At 37.4% G+C, this 22708-nt stretch overlaps 3 protein-coding genes across 4 annotated transcripts; 2 read left to right on the top strand and 1 right to left on the bottom strand.

Annotated features, from left to right (window-relative positions):
- Nucleotides 1-289: 289 nt before the first annotated feature.
- hoka (membrane protein hoka) lies at nucleotides 290-3021 on the top strand. The gene is made up of 3 exons (XM_089698340.1): nucleotides 290-449; nucleotides 2310-2393; nucleotides 2739-3021. Exons 1-3 carry the CDS (start codon nucleotides 404-406, stop codon nucleotides 2897-2899), a joined length of 291 nt encoding a protein of 96 aa, XP_089554466.1. The 5' UTR covers nucleotides 290-403; the 3' UTR covers nucleotides 2900-3021.
- U2af50 (U2 small nuclear riboprotein auxiliary factor 50) lies at nucleotides 3020-7675 on the bottom strand. The gene is made up of 8 exons (XM_089698338.1): nucleotides 7516-7675; nucleotides 6864-7436; nucleotides 5636-5718; nucleotides 4341-4463; nucleotides 4171-4258; nucleotides 3833-3986; nucleotides 3435-3519; nucleotides 3020-3299 (listed from the first exon to the last, which is right to left on the bottom strand). The coding sequence occupies exons 1-8, from the start codon at nucleotides 7529-7531 to the stop codon at nucleotides 3168-3170; spliced, it is 1254 nt and encodes a 417-aa protein (XP_089554464.1). The 5' UTR covers nucleotides 7532-7675; the 3' UTR covers nucleotides 3020-3167.
- A 665-nt stretch (nucleotides 7676-8340) lies between these two features.
- rtet (major facilitator superfamily domain-containing protein rtet) lies at nucleotides 8341-22708 on the top strand. Of its 2 annotated transcripts, XM_089698335.1 has the most exons (8): nucleotides 8342-8555; nucleotides 8767-9180; nucleotides 9823-9981; nucleotides 10179-10361; nucleotides 10633-10879; nucleotides 12033-12224; nucleotides 13051-13188; nucleotides 22061-22708. In XM_089698335.1, exons 1-8 carry the CDS (start codon nucleotides 8553-8555, stop codon nucleotides 22150-22152), a joined length of 1428 nt encoding a protein of 475 aa, XP_089554461.1. In that variant the 5' UTR covers nucleotides 8342-8552; the 3' UTR covers nucleotides 22153-22708. The 2 variants fall into 2 exon arrangements, with proteins under 2 accessions (XP_089554462.1, XP_089554461.1); XM_089698336.1 differs by lacking the exon at nucleotides 10179-10361 and having other exon boundaries at nucleotides 8341-8555.

Below are 22708 nucleotides of genomic sequence, written 5' to 3'. Positions count from 1 at the left end.
GTCGCGTTGGTTAGAATATTAATACCTACAAACAATCCTACAAAATTAAAAATCGTGGCCGACCTAAACTTACCTATCCTGTGCTGGAGCCTGGAGACCAGGCTGAACAAAACATATTTTCAATGAACCGCGATTATTGACGCATCGTCGACCTATTTCTAATAATCATGTCATGTTAATTTATAGAAATTATGACTCATTATATAGGTAGACAGAACCCATATCATCTGAATTCTGAATGCCCTACCTGCCCTATACTTATTTGTACTTGCGTGTTATCTTATCTCTTTCAAAGATAAACGCGTGCTAAAAACACCTATATCATATTATAGTATCTAGATAGCCAGTGAAAACGTTTGTTGGTAGTAAATTTCATTCTTAAAATTTTGTGTTTTGAATCAAAATGGCACAAAGAAAGTCAGTTTTGTTTTACTTAGCTGTGATCTTAGGTGAGTACCACCTGTATATTTTGTTACTTATTTCCTGTGAATCAGGTGTGTAGACTACAGAATAACATAATCAGTAGGTACCTAATTAGATCACCTCATAAGCTATTAAAGCTCATGTGAATCATCATAATTTTCATGGTGCATAAATAATTTAATAGTAACCAGCTTCAGTATTACCTAGTGCACACTAAAAGTTTTGCGTTTCTGGCCACCCATAAATGTTTATATTACGAATGTTATATTTTTTTAACATATGAAGTCTCATAAGTTGAGGAAAAAAAAAATTTGGTGGAAAACGCTTGTCAATTTTTTTTTATCTCAAGTTGAAGTTCGTTGTCCGTAGCAAAAACGGAACTAACACGAAACAATTTTAGGGCGATGAGTTTTGATGATTTTAAAAGTTCGCTTTCTCCGAAAGTTTGCACTGCTCGCCTTTAAAATACTTTTGGGAGGGAAGTACCTCATTTGAACACTTTAAGGCATTGATATGCTGAATTTCATCGCGGCCGTGTTTCTCTCCATGATGAAATTCGTGAAGGTCGACCCTCAACTGCGATCACGGAGGAAAATATGGCTACCGTCAGACGACTAATTTAAGAAAATAGCCATATCACTTATTAGAAGATTCGAGGACATTTGGGGATTGGTATGAGCCAAATTCAGAATATTTTACATGAACATTTCAAAGTTAGGAAGCTTGGTTGCCGGTGGATTGCTCCCAAACTCACTCCAGGACAAAAACGACATCGAGTAGATTAGTGTTAAGAAATGCTATTAAAGTACAATTACGGACATTCTAATGCCGTGTATAATATCGTAACAGGATATGTAATATGAATACATGGTTATATTCCAGAAAGAAAACACCAATATTCTTTGTGGGTGTTGGAAAGTGACAGCAAACCAACCAAATTGAGGCAGGCGATAAGGGTCGGCAAACAAATGATTGCATTATTTTTCTCTAAGACGAATCCTGTCTACACTATCCCACTTGAGCGACCAAAGACTGTTAATGCTGAGTGGTACACCACTATTTGTTTGCCCAATGTCTTAGAAAAAATAAGAGAAAAGCGACCTAGAAGTCGCATCTTGTTGCACTATGACAGTGCTTCGGCGCACACCGCGAACAAAACAAAGTCATTTTTGGCTTCTGAAAACATAGAGCACGTGACTCATGCCGCACGCAGTCCTAACCTAGCACCTTGCGATTTCTTCCTTTTCCCAAAAATCTATGATTCAATGAGTGGTTCGACATTTACGTGGCCCGAAGAGGCAGTGGTTGCTTTCAAACAGCACGCAGAAAACATACCCTCGGACCAATCGTCCTCATGTTTCCAGAAATGATTTGAACGGATGAAAAAGTGTTTTAAATGTAACGGAGAATACTTTAAAAAGTAGTAAATATAATATTAGACAAATAAATTGTTTTATTTATTAGTTACGCAAAACTTTCAGTGTGGCCCACGTATTAGAAACTTTGCTTGTTTCAGATAGAGTTCACGAGAGTAGGTACTAAGTAGTAACTAGTAGATCAAAATATAATATGACTAAATTACAATATGTTTAACCTAAATATCTGCAACAAGTACCTATGTGTAATATAAATGAAATAAATTGTGTGTAAATTGTTACCTCTCCTCTCGTGTTCATCATTACAAATTGTTCAAATGTGCGACATTTATAATACCTATGATACATAAAACATATTTTGGTGGATATTGAAATCGCAAAAATAACACTTCTTTTATTTTTATCGAGATAGGTGCTTAGGCGACATCAATACGAATTTTAGGATGCGATTAACATAACTATATCTATGTACCGTACCATTTTATTAAACATCCTATAATTTAATTACAGTTATCTTAAGCACGCTCACTCATGAAGCTGAAGCCAGGAGGAAGATTTTACGAGGAAGGCGAGTGATGACTCGAACTTATTACCGTAAGTATATTTCAAATAATTTCCGTTTAGTAGATAAGCGTGATCAAACAAAATAAAAAGTTTTGTGATTGTGACGATGCATGGATATATTTTGATGATACTTTTCAGTGATGCAGCTTATGTATCAGAAATCAGAATAACATAGGTATTAAAACATCTAATGTACGTGTTCAAGCAATTAATAAATGAATTTGAAAAAAAAATTTGAAAAAACTTGCCTTTACCCGTTAGTGAAACCTTAAAGCTATCTTAGAATATTATGCTTAAGCAACTGTGTTTAGGGGTCCCTTAGAGTACGACAACTAGGTATATTTTTGTTCTTAACCTTGTTCTCATGACTTGCAGGTGGAAACGCAGTGCCAGCTTGGGCAATAAGTATGATGGCCGGAATTGGAATGTTGTTGATTGGCGGCGTGCTGTACGTTGTTATGAGAAAAATAGTACTTTCTTCAGAAACGGGATCTCTGAACACGTACCAACCAGCGATGCAGCACGAGCACGTTTAATTTTTTACATTTTGAAAATTATAAGGTGTCAGTGTTATTTTTTTATCGAAATTATTTTATAGTGTTTCATCTATTATATTGTTACGTTAAAACTTAATTATTTAAATAAAACTAAAAAAGTATTTGTTTTTATTTATTATATCATATTATTAATATAATTTTTAGAAGGTACATGTACTTTCGCGTAAATTAACATGTCAATCAATGCAAGGTTGTAGAAAATTAGTTCATAATGAAATCAGAATGAGATGAATAGATGGACAGATCATTAGAATTCTCTTCTGTGATATTTGTCTGGGTCGAAGTAGGAGGTGACGACGACTCTATTACTGAACTTTCTTCCTGTGAGTGTTTGTTGCGCTTTCTGGCAATCGGCGATACTGTTGAACTCGACAAATACCTAAAATAAAGAATTTGTTAAAAAAATACTTTTTGCATGTATGTAATTACTCATTTCTGTTTTTTTTTTTAATATATTTATCATTAAAATGTGAATCGTTATCCAAATAAAAACAAAATAATGTCTAAAACATACTTTTCCACATCCCGGTACGTCAACACCTTCTATTGGTCGCGGAATTTCTATACTTCGCACGCAACCATATTTGTTACATTCCTCCCTGTAATTTAAAAACGATTTTAAAATTGCACATATTTGTTTAACAAAAGTAAATACTTTTCGTTTCGTTTCCATAAATAAAAACTGTATTTTACCCTTGAATCAAATAATGATATATATAGATACTAGAGGTCCGCCCCAGCTTCGCCCGTGGTACATATTTCGCAATAAAAGCCTATGTCCTTTCTCGGGTATCAAAATATCTCCATACCAAATTTCATGCAAATTGGTTCAGTAGTTTAGGCGTGATTGAGTAACAGACAGACAGACAGAGTTACTTTCGCATTTATAATATTAGTATGGATATAACATACTTAATATCTTCAAGTATATCTTCATATTCCTCTTCATCACGAAGTTCATCTGGTGTGACCATGTTCAATAAGCACAACACTTCAGTAGGTGGACCCGCCCCAGCCAGCGTCAGGCCGGCCACTTGTAGCGTCACAGGCGCTGCACCCGTCATTGCTAAAAAATTAATTAAATATTAGAATTGTTTATACAATCATACATTCCTACTACTAGCCGGACCTAAGACCTCATTGAAAAGAAAATTAATTCGTCTTAGCCTTAGTCAATGTGCCTATATTTGCTATAAATGTGTGCATGTGTGTGGCGTGTGCTTTTTCAAGCGAATTTATATGTGAATTACCTAATGTGGAATTCTTTGCTCCGATACTTGCTCTCTGCACGATCAGTTTTTTATCTCCCAGTTGCATACCATTGAGACCAGCAATAGCCTGTAAATTGAGAACACTATATTGTATACTAATTTGGAAAATTTGCATAAAATCAATTGTAAGTTGCGTGTGTGTACTTTACCTGGTCTGTCATAGTTATGTCAACATATTCAGCAAAGGCATAACCCTTGCTGAGACCTGTTGATGAATCCTTCACGAGATTGAAAGCTCTTAGCTGTCCAAATGACATCAGAAGTTCTTTCACCTGCACGATATTATTTAGAATTAGATAAACATTCGTAAAAATTAAATAAAATTCGCCATTAAATATTTTCATATTTAACAATTACATTATGCATCACTATCTATTTGTACAGAAAGTATTACAGCATTTATCTTTCTGTTCCCGTAAGTATTTGCTCTTTAAGTCAGCAAACATCAATGAATTAGTGTAATCTGACCTGTGTCATAGCCGCAAGTTATAATCACATGTGAACGTAGGAGACTTGCCTTGTCGTGCCGGCGTCTCGTTCAAGTACAAGACGTATGGGTGAGAATGAGAGACAACAGTGACACGCGGGCCGCGAATGTACCAAATCTATGCTAGGGAGGGGCAAAAAGCAAACTTTATCAGTGAGATGTATAAGAATGTATTGAGCGTGTAACGTGCACGCTCATCACGGTTTGGGTACCTGAAAATACCTGAAACGGATCAAATTATATCGCGGCTCACTGCTGGCAGCACCGTAGCCCTGTCAACTGTTGAATCTCGCCCTGTAATAGCAGCGGCACCTACGGCCTAATGGGAACTCGCTAAAATCTAAGCTAAACAACGTAACAAGTCTCAGTGGTTGCACAATGGTCTTTGCAAGCTTTAAACGAGAGATACCTAATTTGAAAATGCCATTTGGCTATGTAATTTCTACGAAAGGAATTTTATCTTCGGGATAAAAGATGTTCATTGCGACTAACCTGCAAAATACAAGGTTTGATGTATAAAACGTCATTTTAGGATTTTGGTTTCTAAATAAAAATAGACTACTGATTTGATTTTTTTAACTTTCAGTTAATATTATCAAGTCAAATTCAATAAGTCTGTTTCTATAAGAAAGGCTTAACTAGGTATTTTTTGTTACAGGCCTTGATTCTAGGATATGATTTAAAATGAAATTTAAATTCAATAGTGTGTAATTGTTTGACTTTCGTCAACAATTGAGAAGATTTATAATACTTTTCTGATGATTAATAGTCAATTCCTTAAATATTGATTTGATTGAGTAATATTTCTTAATTATGGATATCCCATTACAAAAGCTGGTAGTAATTTATCTGTTAGTCCAAAATGACCAAACATTAATTGATATTACCATAGTTAATAAATATCACTCATATATTTTATTTACACTTCACATTATCCCTTCGCCATTTTTAACTTACCTGATCCTCATTAAGGTAATTAGGCAGACCTCCAATAAATATTTTATGAGGCGAATCTGGAACAACTGTACTTATGACACCAGCTGTAAAAAAATATTACCGAGTATTGAACATACATATTCCTAAGGGTATTTTAAATTTATTTCAGTTGTTGCATAAAACAGTACCATTCACAAAGCACCAAGCCACCACAGCCAATAAAATGTATGAAAATGTCATGTTGATCTCATACTGTGTTCTTTCTTGCAAGTTGAAAAATTATAATTACATTCATTTTCAAAAACAAGTGAGAAAACAGTGTTGTTCTTGAGCTTTGAATTATACATATAGGTAATAGAATTGGAGTATGTGGAAATTTAAATCACTTTTGGTAAGTAGCCAATATAGTCTATGCAACAATAGAATAATTTATAAGCTTTGTATGCATACAATTCTTTAAAATACAGAATATTAATTGGTAAGCAAAACTTCTTGCCAGTTGGTACCTTACTAAGCAATGAGTTACAAAAATATAAGCCTTTATCATGGCTAACTAATAAAAATAAATGTAAAATCATCCAAAATCCACACAGGTAATTTATTTCTAAATATTAATTGGAAAGCTAAGGATTATAAACACTAAAAACTATAAACAAGCACGTTTATAACAATATCTATTTAACTAGCATTAAGTATTTTTTTAAAAATTATACAATGTTATGTCTATAATATTTCATCCATAATATTTCCATAATCAAACTATGAACAATTTACAAACATTAAATTAAAAGAAAAAAAATATTGTTGTATAAGGCAAGGCCAAGTTGTTGCTTCACAACCAGTTGTTATCACTCATGAACTTATAACATAAATAATTTCATGTTTGTAAGCTATAATGGTAAAGATGTAAAATTATAATTGGTTTTTAACTGTACGGTTAAATGCACTTAACATTATATGTAAATGTGTGTGTATAAGTAAATACAATTGCTTCAACAATACTTTGGTATGATTTGTGGCATCCTCAGATAAATTTAAGAACAACACTGGTACAATCTATGTCATCCTAAACATGCCTGAATTATGTAAATACTAACATAACAAATGTTACACATAAGGTCAGAAAGGTCCAGTTAGTAGCAGTTAATTATATTAACTAAGACATACTGTAAGATGCACAAGCATTGTCATTTAGAGCAAGCAAATAGCTAGTTGATCATAAAAATTAAAAAGCATTTATAATACTCACCAGGAACATTGATAGATGGATTTTCAGTACCAGGCATTGGTTGATAATCATGTGGACGGCGAATTTTTAAACTCTGCCCCTTAAAGTTTATTCCATCGAATGCCATAGCTTGTGTTGTCTCATCTATGGATCTAAATTCAAGGAATGCAAAGTTTTTGTCGAGATTAATTTGACATGCCAGAACAGGGTTGCCGGCGGCTTGAGCCAGCCCTGAAAGATGCATCTGTTGATTGAAGAATTCCATTGTCTCCTCTTCCGTCACTCCAAATGGTATGTTGCCTACGTACAAGCGTCGTGCTTGACGTGTTATTGTAGAGCCAACAACTGGTACGGCAGCTTGTGGCGTATCTGCTACAATATTTGCCGGTATTTGACCCGCTGCTTGCATGGCTTTATATTGCAATGGGGTAATATGCTCGAAGCCTGGTGGAGGTACATCCCAGTATAAAGACGGCTTACGACGACGGGATCTCTTCGATGGCGATCTAGATTTGCTGCGTCTTTTTTCTCGACGATCCCTAGATCGAGAACGACTACGGCGTCTTTCTCGTGAACGTGATCTGCGTCGACGATCTAAAAAGATAATGTACGTATAATTTTACAATGAATAATGGACCGAGATGTGATTGAGAACATTGGATCATGAACATACCTTTGTCTTCACCCATTTTTTCTTAACCAATTAAATTCACAATACAAACAACAGTCAACATAAATTGAAACGCTTGCATTTATACAAATTACAAAATGGCGACGCGACAGACCGCTAAAGGTGACACAGATAACAGAAATCCATCGTGGTTTAGGTTATGACAATTGACATTTATGAATTTAATGACGTCATGGGGGAAATAGACAATTTGGCACTTTTAAACAAAGTATATTTAATCTGAGTATTTAATGGTCGTTGATACAAGGCTATTTGAATCAAAGTGATCACAGATAAACAAAGGTAAAAATATTATCTGTAGATTGAATATATACAGATAAATTTATTGAATATATTTAAATACATTTTTAGAAGAATTAAATATTATTAGGGCGTATTCAGAAAGAAAGCTTGAAACTTATAAGCGCTGATCGGCGCCGACAAGTTCCGACAAGCTTCAACAAGCGCTGGTCAGCGCTGGGCGCTGCCATAATATATAAAATTTGTTTTGCTCTGTTTCAACCTGCTTCCTTTGAGTAGAACTTGTATACGTAGTATATTATTATTAGTCTGTGGTAGAATTAACCAGCGTTGACAAGCGCCGATAAGCACCGATAAGCGCTTATAAGTTTCAAGCTTTCTTACTGAATACGCCCTTAATGAGGATTAAATTTCTATACAGCGCTATATTATGTAAATTATATATTATTTTCTTAGTATTTTTAGGGATAAGTTTATATTATGCATACTTCCGAATAAAATCATGTTATATTTATTAACTGGCAATTATAAACGCAATGTCATATCAGTTGTTCATTCATGTGTATTGTTTACTTCCGTTTATTTGGTGTTTATTTGCGCTTACTACTCTCCACCTTCTGCATGTCTGATGTCACGACAAGACCTACTTTAAGTTGTAATAGGCGCCGATTGAAAGTGAAAGTTATAATTAACATTGAATTCCAACATTTTAGCTAATAAATGGCATTAGAAGCCATCTCTAAAATAATTTTAATTGAAAATTTTCGTGTAGATTTATAATGGTACGTACATTCTAATTACTTTTGACCTTAATAAATTTATTTAATTTAGACCTGAGGATAATACGCGATTCTAAGATAAAATTTTTTACGTGTAGCTTCTTTAGAAAATTAGAAACGTATATGGTAACAAATATTGAATTACTGTATATTTTGTGATTTAAACATAACATTTTGTTTTCATATTATGGTGTTTCTAATTTTATTTTAACAGGAGAAACTTATTCATTCAAATGGGGATCTAAGAAAGAGAAAGGATGCCGCAAACGAAATATTGTGTAATGCTGAAGAAGAAAAAGTTGAAAAAACTTATAACAACAAAACTATTGGATTAATATTTGTGTCCCTACTATTAGATCTCCTGGCATTTACAATGATACTGCCTCTGCTACCGTCTCTATTAGACTACTATAATAAAGAGGAAGGCAATAAGGCAACTTTATATTCATCTCTCTTAAAAGCAGTTCAAAGTTTTCAGAAGCTCACAGGTGCCCCAGAGAGATTTGCCTCAGTTCTATTTGGTGGTGCTCTGGGCTCTATGTATAGCTTTTTACAATTTCTTACAAGTCCAATTGTAGGAAGCCTTTCAGATGCGTATGGAAGGAAACCTTTGTTGTTAATTTGTTTGGTAAGTGTTTCTGTAAACAGTTTAGTATTATTTTTTGAGCTATCTACTTTGTGCAGATAATTCCCCTTTATGATATTAGTTTTATACTATTTCACAAGGTTATTTTATCAGTTTAAGATATGAATACTTGTATATGTCACAGATAAGTTTTATTTATCAAGGACATGGAAACCCATTGCATTTATAGAAAATTTCCATTAAAAATATTAGCTTAATTTAAGTTCTCATTATCACTTTACTCCCTTATCACTTTAATTTATTTTTGTATTTAGATTAGATACATAATAATGACTTACCCATTGTAATTTAAATACCTGAGTATGCTTAATTTATGCATGTTGATAAAATATATTAGGTTTTTTAATATATGTACAATTAAGTTGCAATGGAATCTTTAATTCTACAATATTTTATAATAATATAAAATATATTTTGTAATTCCAAGCTATTCTTGGGCTCACAAGTTATCCTGTTTACACACTACATTCTTAAATTTAAATAAAAATCTATCAAGTTGTGAACCTATAGTTTAAAATTCTATTTAGGTTCAAGAGAGAAAAGATTGTTAAACAAATATAAATTCAATTTTAAAATAACTTTATACTGGATATATTATTAAATTTTTCATGTCTTTTCTTTCAGATTGGAATAGCTTTATCCCATGGGTTATGGAGGTACGCTAGTTCATTTAGTCTGTTTGTTCTTGCCAGATTTATTGGAGGTTTGAGTAAGGCCAATGTCAGCCTGAGCATGGCAATTGTCACTGATGTATCTAATGAAAAAACTAGAGCCAGAGGCATGGTAAGTTGTATTTTTTAGTAAATTTAGAAGTCTTCTTCAGAAGTTACTCAAAATATAAAAAAAAATATTATGGTTACTATTGTCATGCACTACTTGTAATTGTAATTGTTAATACAATCTAAGCTATTTGATGACTAATTTTATTTGGTTATTTATAAGAAGCACATTCCTTCTACTGTATATAAATCTTTTTTCAGGCTTTAATAGGTTTGGCATTTTCAGTAGGTTTTATAATTGGTCCACTGGCTGGTGCCTGGTTTGCAAAGAGCAATGACCTCACTTCAGGCTCGTGGGGTGAACGGCCAGCACTCTATGCTCTGTCCCTTTCACTCGCAAACATATTTCTTGTTACATTTTGTATACCTGAGACATTGCCAAAGGTAAACTTTTTTTGCACATTATAGCATTTTTAATTTAATGTTGATGTGTTGAGGATATGCATTATGCATGCACTCAAAGTTGTTTATATTTTATTCTGTTTTATGTTCTTTTTTTACCACAAAGGCCTTGAGAATAAATCTAAATACATAGATATGAAATATTAACACATATTTTTCACTTATTCTCACCAAATTTATTTTACATATTATCATATTTTATTATCAACTCCAGATCAAACTTTCTTTATTAATCAATGGCTTATTTTTTCAGGAAAAAAGAGCTCCCTTGTCCCTATCACTTTCGAAATCATTGGACTATGTATCTCCCTGGCATTTAGTGAGATTCAGTGCTGTAAAGAATTTGAGCCCCCACCAGAGTAAAATCCTGTATAAACTTGGGCTTATATACTTCATATATCTGTTCATTTACTCAGGACTTGAGTTCACTTTGACATTCCTTACCCACCATACATTTAAATATACTGCCATGCAACAAGGAAAGATGTTCTTAGTTATAGGTAAGAGTATTTTTAATTATATCCTTCATATAAAACACAAACATATGTATGTGACACAGTATACATATTATGTACTTTTTAGTTGTTTGTTAGTACACAAATACAATGATTAAGTCATTTATTTTTTGGGTCCTTCTAAAATGGTTAATGAACTTTGACTCAAATGTGTTTTTCTATTTTTATTTATTTTTAATCCAAAGGACTTGTTGATCTTCTCTTACCACCGCCACCCAATCTAATAATAGAAATTAATAAGCTCAAAATAAATTCATTTTAAAATTGCTTCAAAGAAGTATGATTTCTTTATGAATAAAATACAATTCAACAGGATTTTTATGCTCGCTGTCACTTGTTGAAATTCCTAAAACATGAATTAAATGTGTTGAAAGACATCAATGTATTACATCCTTACAAGGTTTAAAGTCATTAATTTCTAAATACTCTCGTGCAATCAAGGAATAAATATTAATTGTGAGTTTTAGTGCCAGTTGAATTAATTGGAAACATACTATAATGAGCATGATTCATTTCTAGTTGGCGAATACTCTCGCAGTTTATAGAATTTTCAAAGATTCAAAGATACCAAAATCGTCGCTTTACTTCAATGACATGATGGTATTGCCATGACGCGACCTGGAAATTTTACTCTCAACGCGCTTATTATTGTTTAAAAGAAGTTCCACTTCAATAAAATCATACATTCATAGGCATTGAGGTATTATTACTAGAGAGGGCACCACGAACAAAATCTGTACGATAAGCGCGGCGGCGCGGGGTGGCTAGTGAGTCATACACTTTGTAGATATTCTGCCCTTGATTACTTATCAATTTAAACCAATCAATGTAACAAAAAATTGGTGGTTTGTAAAGTAGGTTTACGATCGAGATGTTTACGTGATAACTTCTTATTGGTGGCAGCGCTCGAGATGAGATGGGAGATCGGTCCGTCTCTCTCTCGTTATACCTGCGATCGCGCTCGTGAGGTTTTGGTGTGACACAAGTTTCTGAACATGTCACCCGACTAAAACGACTTTAAAAACGTTATCACTTTTAAAAAAAATGAGTTTGAGACGATTGACTCTAACTCGTGTTATAAATAGAGTAGTAGCGATGCCCTCTCTAGTACGTAGTACATGTAACTCAATGTTCACAGGTGTTATAATGAGCGTGCTGCAAGGCGGTGCAGCTCGGCGTCTTGGCGCTCGCGGCGCGGAGCGGGCGGCTCGGCTCGCACTTGCGTTAACACCGCTCTCGTTCTTATGCGTTGCATTAGCTGCAGCAAACCGACCGCCAATGATGGCGCCCATCGCTTGGTTATGGGCTGGCCTCGTTCTGTTCGCGTTGTGTGAGTATTTGTGATAATTTCCTAATTTTTATAAGACGCTAAACGCTCCTTACAAGTATCTTATAATATAAAAATCCCTATACCACGAACCACGATAACAATTGTTTAAAAGCTTAAGAGTGGGTATAAAGCAAAATTACCAATCTTCTATTAGATGATACGTGTAATATTCAAGACCAAACTATATGATATTTTCGAGGATTCCGTTTGATCAAAAACATAAAATATTAAAATTGACTCGATAAAAAAAATCACGAGGTTACCTCTAATTTTCACACTTTTACGTTTTCTGTATATTTTATTTTTTAGATTTGGTCTTGAATATTACACGTATCATCTAGTAGAAGATTGGTAATTTTGCTTTATACCCCACTCTTAATACGCTAGACGTCATTGAATACGTAGTAGCAAATAAGTGTTTGCTATTTTTATAAATTTATATCAAATCCAGAAGATTAATTCTTAATCTTACATGATTACGAGGTCTTAAAATATCATAAATATGTTGTTATTTAAGTATTTTTCCGCGTTTTTTATCTCGAAATGTTTATCTTTTATTTAAGCTTTGACTATTTTAACTTATGTGAAATATGATGAAATATCTGTTTCATCAGTTTTTACTGTTTTAACTATTAATTAATATATTTACATACAACAATTAAATAATAATAACAAACAATATTTATTACCACTTGCCAAGTTAGGTGTGAAAGGGATAAAAAAACATACAGGCGTCATTCAAGGTCATATTTTCTTGTTACAAGTTAATGTTCATACTGAAATCTCCAGTGTATTAGATATAAGCTTCTTGTTTATTACAAAACAGCGACAGCATTCGCGGTGTCATGCATGACGTCAATGGCGGCGGCGCAGTCGCCGAGCGAGTCGCGCGGCGCCGTGCTCGGCACCGTGCGCTCGCTCGGCGCGCTGGCAAGAGCGGCCGGACCACTTGTTGCTTCCACGGGTATGCTTTTTGTTTACTATTTTAATATGTTTTTTAGTTTTTGAATTGAAACTTCTTTAGGTGTGTACGGGCTTAACCCGTAAAATGGATGAGTCACGCGAGGTACTCTTAATAACCCTCGACGATGAACTGATTTGAATATAATACATATAAAAAATATATCATAAAACATTGTAAATATCATATATATGCTGATGACATACAATTATACATTTCTTTTAAAGTGAGTGAGATGGACGTTGCCTTGACAAAATTTCAAGAAGATCTAAGTAATATTGTTTCATGGTCAAAAACTAACTGCCTCGTTTTAAACCCAAGTAAAAGTAAATACATGATCTTAGGAACCAGGTGCCAAGTTGATGCCATCGCAAGCCAAAAACCATGTTTGTCAATAAGCGGAGAACAAATAGAAAGGGTTATGGAAGCACGCAATTTAGGTGTAATTTTTGACGAATCCTTACGTTTTCATAATCACATAATTAATATATCAAAAAATTGTTTCTATCGTCTTAAATTATTGTACAGAATAAGAAATTATCTTAATGTAAACGTTCGAAAACTGTTATGTGAATCGCTGATCCTCTCAAAATTTAATTATGCTAGCACTGTCATAGGTCCCCGGTTATTAGCATCAACTAAAAAAATAATGCAGAGGGTACAAAATGCTTGCACTCGCTTTTGTCACAATATTCCACCCCGAGCCCATGTCACCCCGTATTTGAACAGTAGTAACACTTTAAAGATGGAGTATCGACAGCAAATACAATTAGCTACACTTTTATTTAATGTAGTTAAGTACAAAGTACCAGCCTATTTGTACAAAAAGCTGAAGTGGTTGTCGGAGTCAAACACGAGTCACTCAACACGATACAGGAATGTACTGATGGAAGTGCCCCTCCACAGAACTGCAGCATTTAGGGGTAGCTTTAAATTTAGTGCCTCTAAGTGCTGGAATGACTTGCCACCACCGATCCGCAATAGCAACAATGTATTGGGCTTCAAAAACAAACTGAAGTCCCATTTGCTCTGCTTGCAAAAAGGTTCTGAGGTCGGGGCTCCAAACACGTGACTCGGTACGGCTCTGGTGATAATTCTATTTGTTGTTTATTAATTACATATATGATGTATCGCGTATTGTATCTTCTTTTAGAATGTATTATTGTCTGTTATGTAATTCTTTATATATAACTAGCAATGCCCTGCGGTTTCACCCGCATAGATAGCGATATCGTTACAGTGAAAAGTCTACTATAGGTCGGATTATAGGTTTAATTTTTAATCACATGAAAATCACCTTTACCCCGTCCCGCACTACGGCCTTTTTTTTGTTTTAGTGGGGAAATCTTTCATAGATACCCACGGCCTCCGGGGGAGAGGCCGTGGGTTATGTCGGATTCCTACCGACCAAAACCCCACTGTGTTCCGTCAAGACGCATATTGGTAGAATTCCTCCGTGACCCCCGCACTACGGTCTGCTCGAACAGTATACCTAATATTTTCTGTAGATTGACACTTTTAAAAATTCGTTATATCTTTTGAATGGAATATCCAATTCTTTTCATTTAAAAAGTATTTTGCTGGTATTGAAACAGTCTATAACAAAACATCATTTAATGGGATAAGGATTAATATATGTGTATGGATAACATGGTTTGATTACTGTCGGCACTTCTATTTACTTTGAAAACGTAAAAAAGTTGTTGTAGTAACATAACTACTCAAGATGGACATATGGTATCGCGGACTTTCTTGTATATATTGATCCATTCTATAATACCGTAGAACATTTTTTTGTTCTATCTTCAATAGATTCCGCAGCGCACGCGATGACAGAAGTTTTATTGAGGATTTTTTTACACCTTGGGTTACATTATTGCATTTTTGGTAAGGATCTCTAATTTTTTTGAAAATGCAATATAGCCTATGTTGCTCAGTAAAGATGCAGCTTTCTAATGGTGAAAGAATTTTTTAAATCGGTCCAGTAGTTTATGCGTGAAAACCATACATACATACATACATACATACATACATACTTACAAACTTTTCCTCTTTATAATATTAGTATAGATATATATATATATATATATATATATATATATACTAGCTGGTGCGTTGTGCGCGGGCTGCAAGCAGCCCGCGAGCCCCTTTTGCCCCTGGGTTGAAGCAATAGGGCAGTCATTTGAAAATGCATCAAAAACCCCCGTCAATTTGTTAAGTATTATTTGCCAATAGCGATTCCACAGTCAATCGGAAGTGCTTATAAATTCCCAATTCAAATATTTTCTATTCTGAAATGCTGCCGACCTTCGAGGGTGCGTGGTGCGCGGGCTGCAAGCAGCCCGCGAGCCTCTTTTGCCCCTGGGTTGAAGCAATAGGGCAGTCATTTGAAAATGCATTCGAATTTCCTGTCCATTTGTTACATCTGCTAACAGCGATTCTACAGTCAGTCAGTAATGCTTATAAATTCCCCATTCAAGTATTTTCCACTTCGGGAGGCTGCCCACCTTCGAGGGTGCGTGGTGCGCGGGCTGCAAGCAGCCCGCGAAGCATCCCAGGGCAGAAATCTTCAGTCAGTTGAAAATGCATAAAAATTCCCCGTCAATTTGTTAATATCTGCTAACAGCGATTCCACAGTCAATCGGAAGTGCTTGTAAATTTCCGATTCAAATATTTTCTACTCCGGGGGGCTGTCTACCTTCGAGGGTGCGTGGTGCGCGAGCTGCAAGCAGCTCGCGGCTCATCCCAGGGCAGAAATCTTCAGTCATTTGAAAATGCATTTGAATTTCCTGTCCATTTGTTACATCTGCTAACAGCGATTCTACAGTCAGTCGAAACTGTTTATAAATTACTTATTCAAATATTGGTTAAATTCTTGAAACGTGATCCCCGAATTTGAGGTGTCTAATCGATAGCGGGCAGTGACTTTTCATAATAAACTGTTAAAGAGTTTACTTAACACGCTCGTCGCTTCGCTCCTCGCTACCTATTTGAATATTTACGCCGGCCGCTGACGTGACTTGCTCGCTTCGCTCGCTTGGCTAGTGCGGTAGTTCAAAAGTAACCTAACTGGCTCGTCGCTTCGCTCCTCGCTACTTCTTTGAGTATTTACGCCGGCCGCTGACGTGACTTGTTCACTTTGCTCGCTTGGCTAGTGCAGTAGTTCAAAAGTTAACCTAACTGGCTCGTCGCTTCGCTCCTCGCTACTTCTTTGAATATTTACGCCGGCCGCTGACGTGACTTGCTCGCTTCGCTCGCTTGGCTAGTGCGGTAGTTCAAAAGTAACCTAACTCGCTCGTCGCTTCGCTCCTCGCTACTTCTTTGAATATTTACGCAGGCCGCTGACGTGACTTGCTCGCTTCGCTCGCTTGTCTAGTGCGGTAGTTCAAAAGTTAACCTAACTCGCTCGTCGCTTCGCTCCTCGCTACTTCTTTGAATATTTACGCCGGCCGCTGACGTGACTTGCTCGCTTCGCTCGCTTGGCTAGTGCAGTAGTTCAAAAGTTAACCTAACTCGCTCGTCGCTTCGCTCCTCGCTACTTCTATTAATATTTACGCCGGCCGCTGCCGTGATTCGCTCGCTTCGCTCGCTTGGCTCGTGCGGTAGTTCAAAAGTTAATAAATATTTTCTGCTCCGGGAGGCTGTCGACCTTCGAGGTTGCGCGGTGCGCGGGCAGCAAGCAGCCCGCGGTGCCATCTTTTTCCGTTGCTATATTCCTATTACATTTCCTACTATGGAAATTTCCATACAAAATTTTCGAAAAAAAAATTTCGCTTTTTAACAAAAATTTTTATATATCTGGAAGCGGACCAGGTTTTGAAGCATTTTTTGCTTCGGCGACCCCGACCTACCTGCCACCGGTTCAGAGAGCCGTTGAATTTCGTGATGTATGGAAAATGAAAACCGAGGGCCGGAGAGAAATTCTGAGTATGCAGTTTTGTAAATCTGGCCGATTAGAGCATAGAAGTCAATTTTCAGACCGATCGTAAAGTAACCGGCGCCACCATCTTGCTTTGAAAAATTGGCCATTTTTGAAAAAAAAATTGCGTCCAATTTGAAATTTCTCCATTGCCCTGGTAGCGCCCCATCTTCCTGATCATTTTTTAGTTCTACACCCCCCACCTATCTGGCGCCGTTTCGGAGAGCCGTCGAATTTCGCGTTGTATGAAACTCGGAAACCAGCGGTGAAAACTCAATTATGAGTATGCCAACTTAATGAGCGGCTCGATTAAAGCCCCTGTGCCAAGTTTCAGCAAGATCGGATCAACGATGGCCATTTTAGCATTTGTATGGCGACGGCCATTTTTTCCGCCATTTTGAATTTTTTTCACTATCTGTGGTAATTGCTCGAGGTCTACTCCAAGTTTAGTTCGAGCACCCCAGATACAGCTGTTACCGTTTGCGCGGGCCGTTGACCGTCTCCGCGGGCTGTGAGAAAGTTCAAAATTTCGGATTTTTCTGGATATCCTGGGAGCTGGGCGAGTACGAACGCGGTGTGAGTGTGTTTCCGCGATGCGCCACCTCGTCTAAATTTACGTTTTTATGTTTGCGCCAAAAATGGAAAAATTCCAAAATCGAGCGTCCCACTACGGCTCCCTGGTAGCGTCCCAGGGAGGTGATCATTTTTAGTTCCGACACCCCCCACCCAACTCGCACCGTTTCCGCGGGCCGTTGGATTTTCCAATGTATGAAAGTCGGAAACTGGGGCCCGGAGCCACTCGAACGGGGCACCGATCGATTTGCCGGCTCGAACAGAGCACGTGTGCCAAATTTGAGACGTAAGGATTCATAAACGGCGATTTTGGCAAAGTACGGCGGCCATCTTGTTTTCGCGAAAATCCACATTTTTCCACCTCCCCTGGTAATCGCCACCAGTTCTGAGCATTTTTTGTTCAGACACCCCCCCTCCAGGTGGCACCGTTTTCGCGCACCTCCATGGGTCCACTCGGTATTCGAAGATGATCGAGATCGCTATATTTTTCCGGTGGTCACTGGGAGCACCTCTACACGATCACGTCAAAATCCCCCCAACTTTCCGCGTAGTTTCCGAGAAACCCGATGTCAGTCAGTGAGTGGTAGTGTAGCTTTATATATATATAACTAGCTGGTGCGTTGTGCGCGGGCTGCAAGCAGCCCGCGAGCCCCTTTTGCCCCTGGGTTGAAGCAATAGGGCAGTCATTTGAAAATGCATCAAAATCCCCCGTCAATTTGTTATTATTTGCCAACAGCGATTCCACAGTCAATCGGAAGTGCTTATAAATTCCCAATTCAAATATTTTCTATTTTGAAATGCTGTCAACCTTCGAGGGTGCGTGGTGCGCGGGCTGCAAGCAGCCCGCGAGCCTCTTTTGCCTCTGGGTTTAAGCGATAGGGCAGTCATTTGAAAATGCATTCGAATTTCCTGTCCATTTGTTACATCTGCTAACAGCGATTCTACAGTCAGTCGGTAATGCTTATAAATTCTCCATTCAAGTATTTTCCACTTCGGGAGGCTGCCCACCTTCGAGGGTGCGTGGTGCGCGGGCTGCAAGCAGCCCGCGATGCATCCCAGGGCAGAAATCTTCAGTCAGTTGAAAATGCATAAAAATTCCCCGTCAATTTGTTAATATCTGCTAACAGCGATTCCACAGTCAATCGGAAGTGCTTATAAATTTACCATTCAAATATTTTCTATTCCGGGGGGCTGTCTACCTTCGACGGTGCGTGGTGCGCGAGCTGCAAGCAGCTCGCGGCTCATCCCAGGGCAGAAATCTTCAGTCTTTTGAAAATGCGTTTGAATTTCCTGTCCATTTGTTACATTTGCTAACAGCGATTCTACAGTCAGTCGAAACTGTTTATAAATTACTTATTCAAATATTGGTTAAATTCTTGAAACGTGATCCCCGAATTTCATCATTTTGAGGTGTCTTATCGATAGTGGGCAGTGACTTTTCATAATAAACTGTTAAAGAGTTTACTTAACACGCTCGTCGCTTCGCTCCTCGCTACCTATTTGAATATTTACGCCGGCCGCTGCCGTGACTTGCTCGCTTCGCTCGCTTGGCTAGTGCGGTAGTTCAAAAGTAACCTAACTCGCTCGTCGCTTCGCTCCTCGCTACTTCTTTGAATATTTACGCCGGCCGCTGACGTGACTTGCTCGCTTCGCTCGCTTGGCTAGTGCGGTAGTTCAAAAGTTAACCTAACTGGCTCGTCGCTTCGCTCCTCGCTACTTCTTTGAATATTTACGCCGGCCGCTGACGTGTCTTGCTCGCTTCGCTCGCTTGGCTAGTGCGGTAGTTCAAAAGTAACCTAACTCGCTCGTCGCTTCGCTCCTCGCTACTTCTTTGAATATTTACGCAGGCCGCTGACGTGACTTGCTCGCTTCGCTCGCTTGGCTAGTGCGGTAGTTCAAAAGTTAACCTAACTCGCTCGTCGCTTCGCTCCTCGCTACTTCTTTGAATATTTACGCCGGCCGCTGACGTGACTTGCTCGCTTCGCTCGCTTGGCTAGTGCGGTAGTTCAAAAGTTAACCTAACTCGCTCGTCGCTTCGCTCCTCGCTACCTATTTGAATATTTACGCCGTGATTCGCTCGCTTCGCTCGCTTGGCTCGTGCGGTAGTTCAAAAGTTAATAAATATTTTCTACTCCGGGAGGCTGTCGACCTTCGAGGTTGCGCGGTGCGCGGGCAGCAAGCAGCCCGCGGCGCCGTCTTTTGCCGTTGCTATTCAATTACCCTTCCTACTATGGAAAATTCCATACAAAATTTTCGAAAAAAAAAATTTTGCAATTTACCAAAACTTTTTATATCCCTGGAAGCGGACCAGGTTTTGAAGCATTTTTTACTTCGGCGACCCCGACCTAAGTGCCACCGGTTCAGAGAGCCGTTGAATTTCGTGATGTATGGAAAATGGAAACCAGGGGTCGGAGAGAGATTCTGAGTATGCAGTTTTGTAAATATGGCCGATTAAAGCACAGAAATCAATTTTCAGACCGATCGTAAAGTAACCGGCGCCACCATCTTGTTTTGAAAAATTGGCCATTTTTGAAAAAAAAAATTGCGTCCAATTTGAAATTTCTCGATTGCCCTGGTAGCACCCCATCTTCCTGATCATTTTTTAGTTCTACACCCCCCACTTATCTGGCGCCGTTTCGGAGAGCCGTCGAATTTCGCGTTGTATGAAACTCGGAAACCAGCGATGGAAACTCGATGATGAGTATGCCAACTTAATGTGCGGCTCTATTAAAGCCCCTGTGCCAAGTTTCAGCGCGATCGGACCAGCGATGGCCGTTTTAGCATTTGTATGGCGGCGGCCATTTTTTCCGCCATTTTGAATTTTTTTCACTATCTGTGGTAATTGCTCGAGGTCTACTACACATTTAGTTTGAGCACCCCAGATGTAGCTGCTACCGTTTGCGCGGGCCGTTGACCGTCTCCGCGGGCTGTGAGAAAGTTCAAAATTTCGGATTTTTCTGGATATCCTGGGAGCTGGGCGAGTATGAATGCATCATTGGTGTGTTTCTCCGTTGCGCCACCTCGTCTAAATTTACGTTTTTATGTTTGCGCCAAAAATGGAAAAATACCAAAATCGAGCGACCCACTATGCGTCCCTGGTAGCGTCCCAGGGTGGTGATCATTTTTAGTTCCGGGACTCCCCAGCCAACTCACACCGTTTCCGCGGGCCGTTGGATTTTACGTTGTATGGAAGTTGGAAACTGGGGCCCGGAGCCACTCGAACGGGGCACCGATCGATTCGCCGGCTCGAACAGAGCACGTGTGCCAAATTTGAGACGTAAGGATTCATAAACGGCGATTTTGGCAAAGTACGGCGGCCATCTTGTTTTCGCGAAAATCGCCATTTTTCCACCACCCCTGGTAATCGCCACCAGTTCCGAGCATTTTTTGTTCAGACACCCCCCCTCCAGGTACCACCGTTTTTGCGCACCTCCAGGGGTCCACTCTCTTGTCCAGGGTGTTGGAGATGTCAATATTTTTCCGGTGGTCACTGGGAGCACCTCTACACGTCCACGTCGAAATCCCCCCAACTTTCCCCGTAGTTTCCGAGAAACCCGATGTCAGTCAGTGAGTCAGTGGTAGTGTAGCTTTATATATTATAATAATATATATATGTTTCCTATCTACTATATTATATTCCTATATATTATATTATTGCTTTTATTTTATTTATTATTTTACTATATTTTTTTTTTTTCATAATATGTACACTGCCACTGTCAGGATGTCAATGTGGTGTCCACTGAAAATCAGTGGAGAATCTAAGTACTGTCTTGTCCTTAGATTCTCAAACCACTGAGTGGATATTATCCATTTTGTGCCGTTGTAACTAGTTATAAGTTAATTTTATTTTATTTCTTTTTTATGTATTAATGTGCATCGGTACAAATAAATGTATTTTCTTTCTTTCTTTCTTTCTTTCTTTCTTATAAAGTTTAAAATATTGGAAACAATTTGAGTTACGCAACATGCAAGCAAAGCGCCTTATTGCACTTTGGACGTGCTTGCTCGTACAAGGTGTATGATGGTAACGGATCTTACGGATGACACATAATAATAATAAATATTACTAAGATGTGCAGCGTTTTTTTTTTTTCGAAGAAGAGGGAGGGAGCAATTGAGAGAGAGTGAGAAAGGGCGAACGTAGCATAACAAAGAATTCTCACTTCTGACATGTGTACATTGTACGCACGTATTTTCTTGTAGGAAGCTACATCTTTACATAATATGCGGGTGGTTAAAACTTATAACCTGCATATTATGTAAAGACGAGCTCTAGCAACGTAAATAGTAGCTTCCTGATGGTAAAATAATTTCTAAAATTAGGATTTTGCTTGTTTCACTTCTACATAGTTAAGTAATGAACTTTTTTTTTATTTTCAGTATATTGGTGTTCTGGTGCAACTACCACGTATACAATCGGTGGAATTATTCTAACAATCCCAGCTGTGATGTTATTTAAATTAAAGACATAGTATTAACAGAATATTTTTACGGCATATAATTGTATAATTTATAACTGCCTTAATAATTTTAATTATTATGATCAACACAACTTCCATTAATGACTGATAGTATAAGATCTACTTAATTAAGAATTAGGTTTAGGTCATATAGATCAAGAATATTAATATGATACAATGTATTTTGCACACAATTCCGAGTTCCAGATCCAATTCATATTATAGTTATATTTATTTGTTGTTTACTGTATACAGATTTAACCGATAGATATATTATCAACTATGTTAAACTATATTATTGTTTACATAAATTTAAGAGAGAGACTCTAAATTGCCAGTCTCTACAGTATGTTATTTTTACAGTATTTTATTTGTAAATTCGATTGACTTATTTATTTCTTAACTTTAAAACAAATTGGCATTGCATTTACCATTTTAATTATTATGCTAAGGATTTTAATGTTTGTAAATTATTTATTGATTCGAATACTTTATATAAAGCGATTTTATTTAATTTATTATTTATATTGGATGCATATTTCCTGAATTTAAAATACAACAGTATTCA

Source organism: Colias philodice, chromosome 8 (genome assembly GCF_061535455.1).
Source record: "Colias philodice isolate Cphi_HAF_F1 chromosome 8, ilColPhil1 Martin Lab GWU primary, whole genome shotgun sequence".
NCBI lineage: Eukaryota > Metazoa > Arthropoda > Insecta > Lepidoptera > Pieridae > Colias > Colias philodice.
This window is presented reverse-complemented; position numbering and strand designations above follow the sequence as displayed.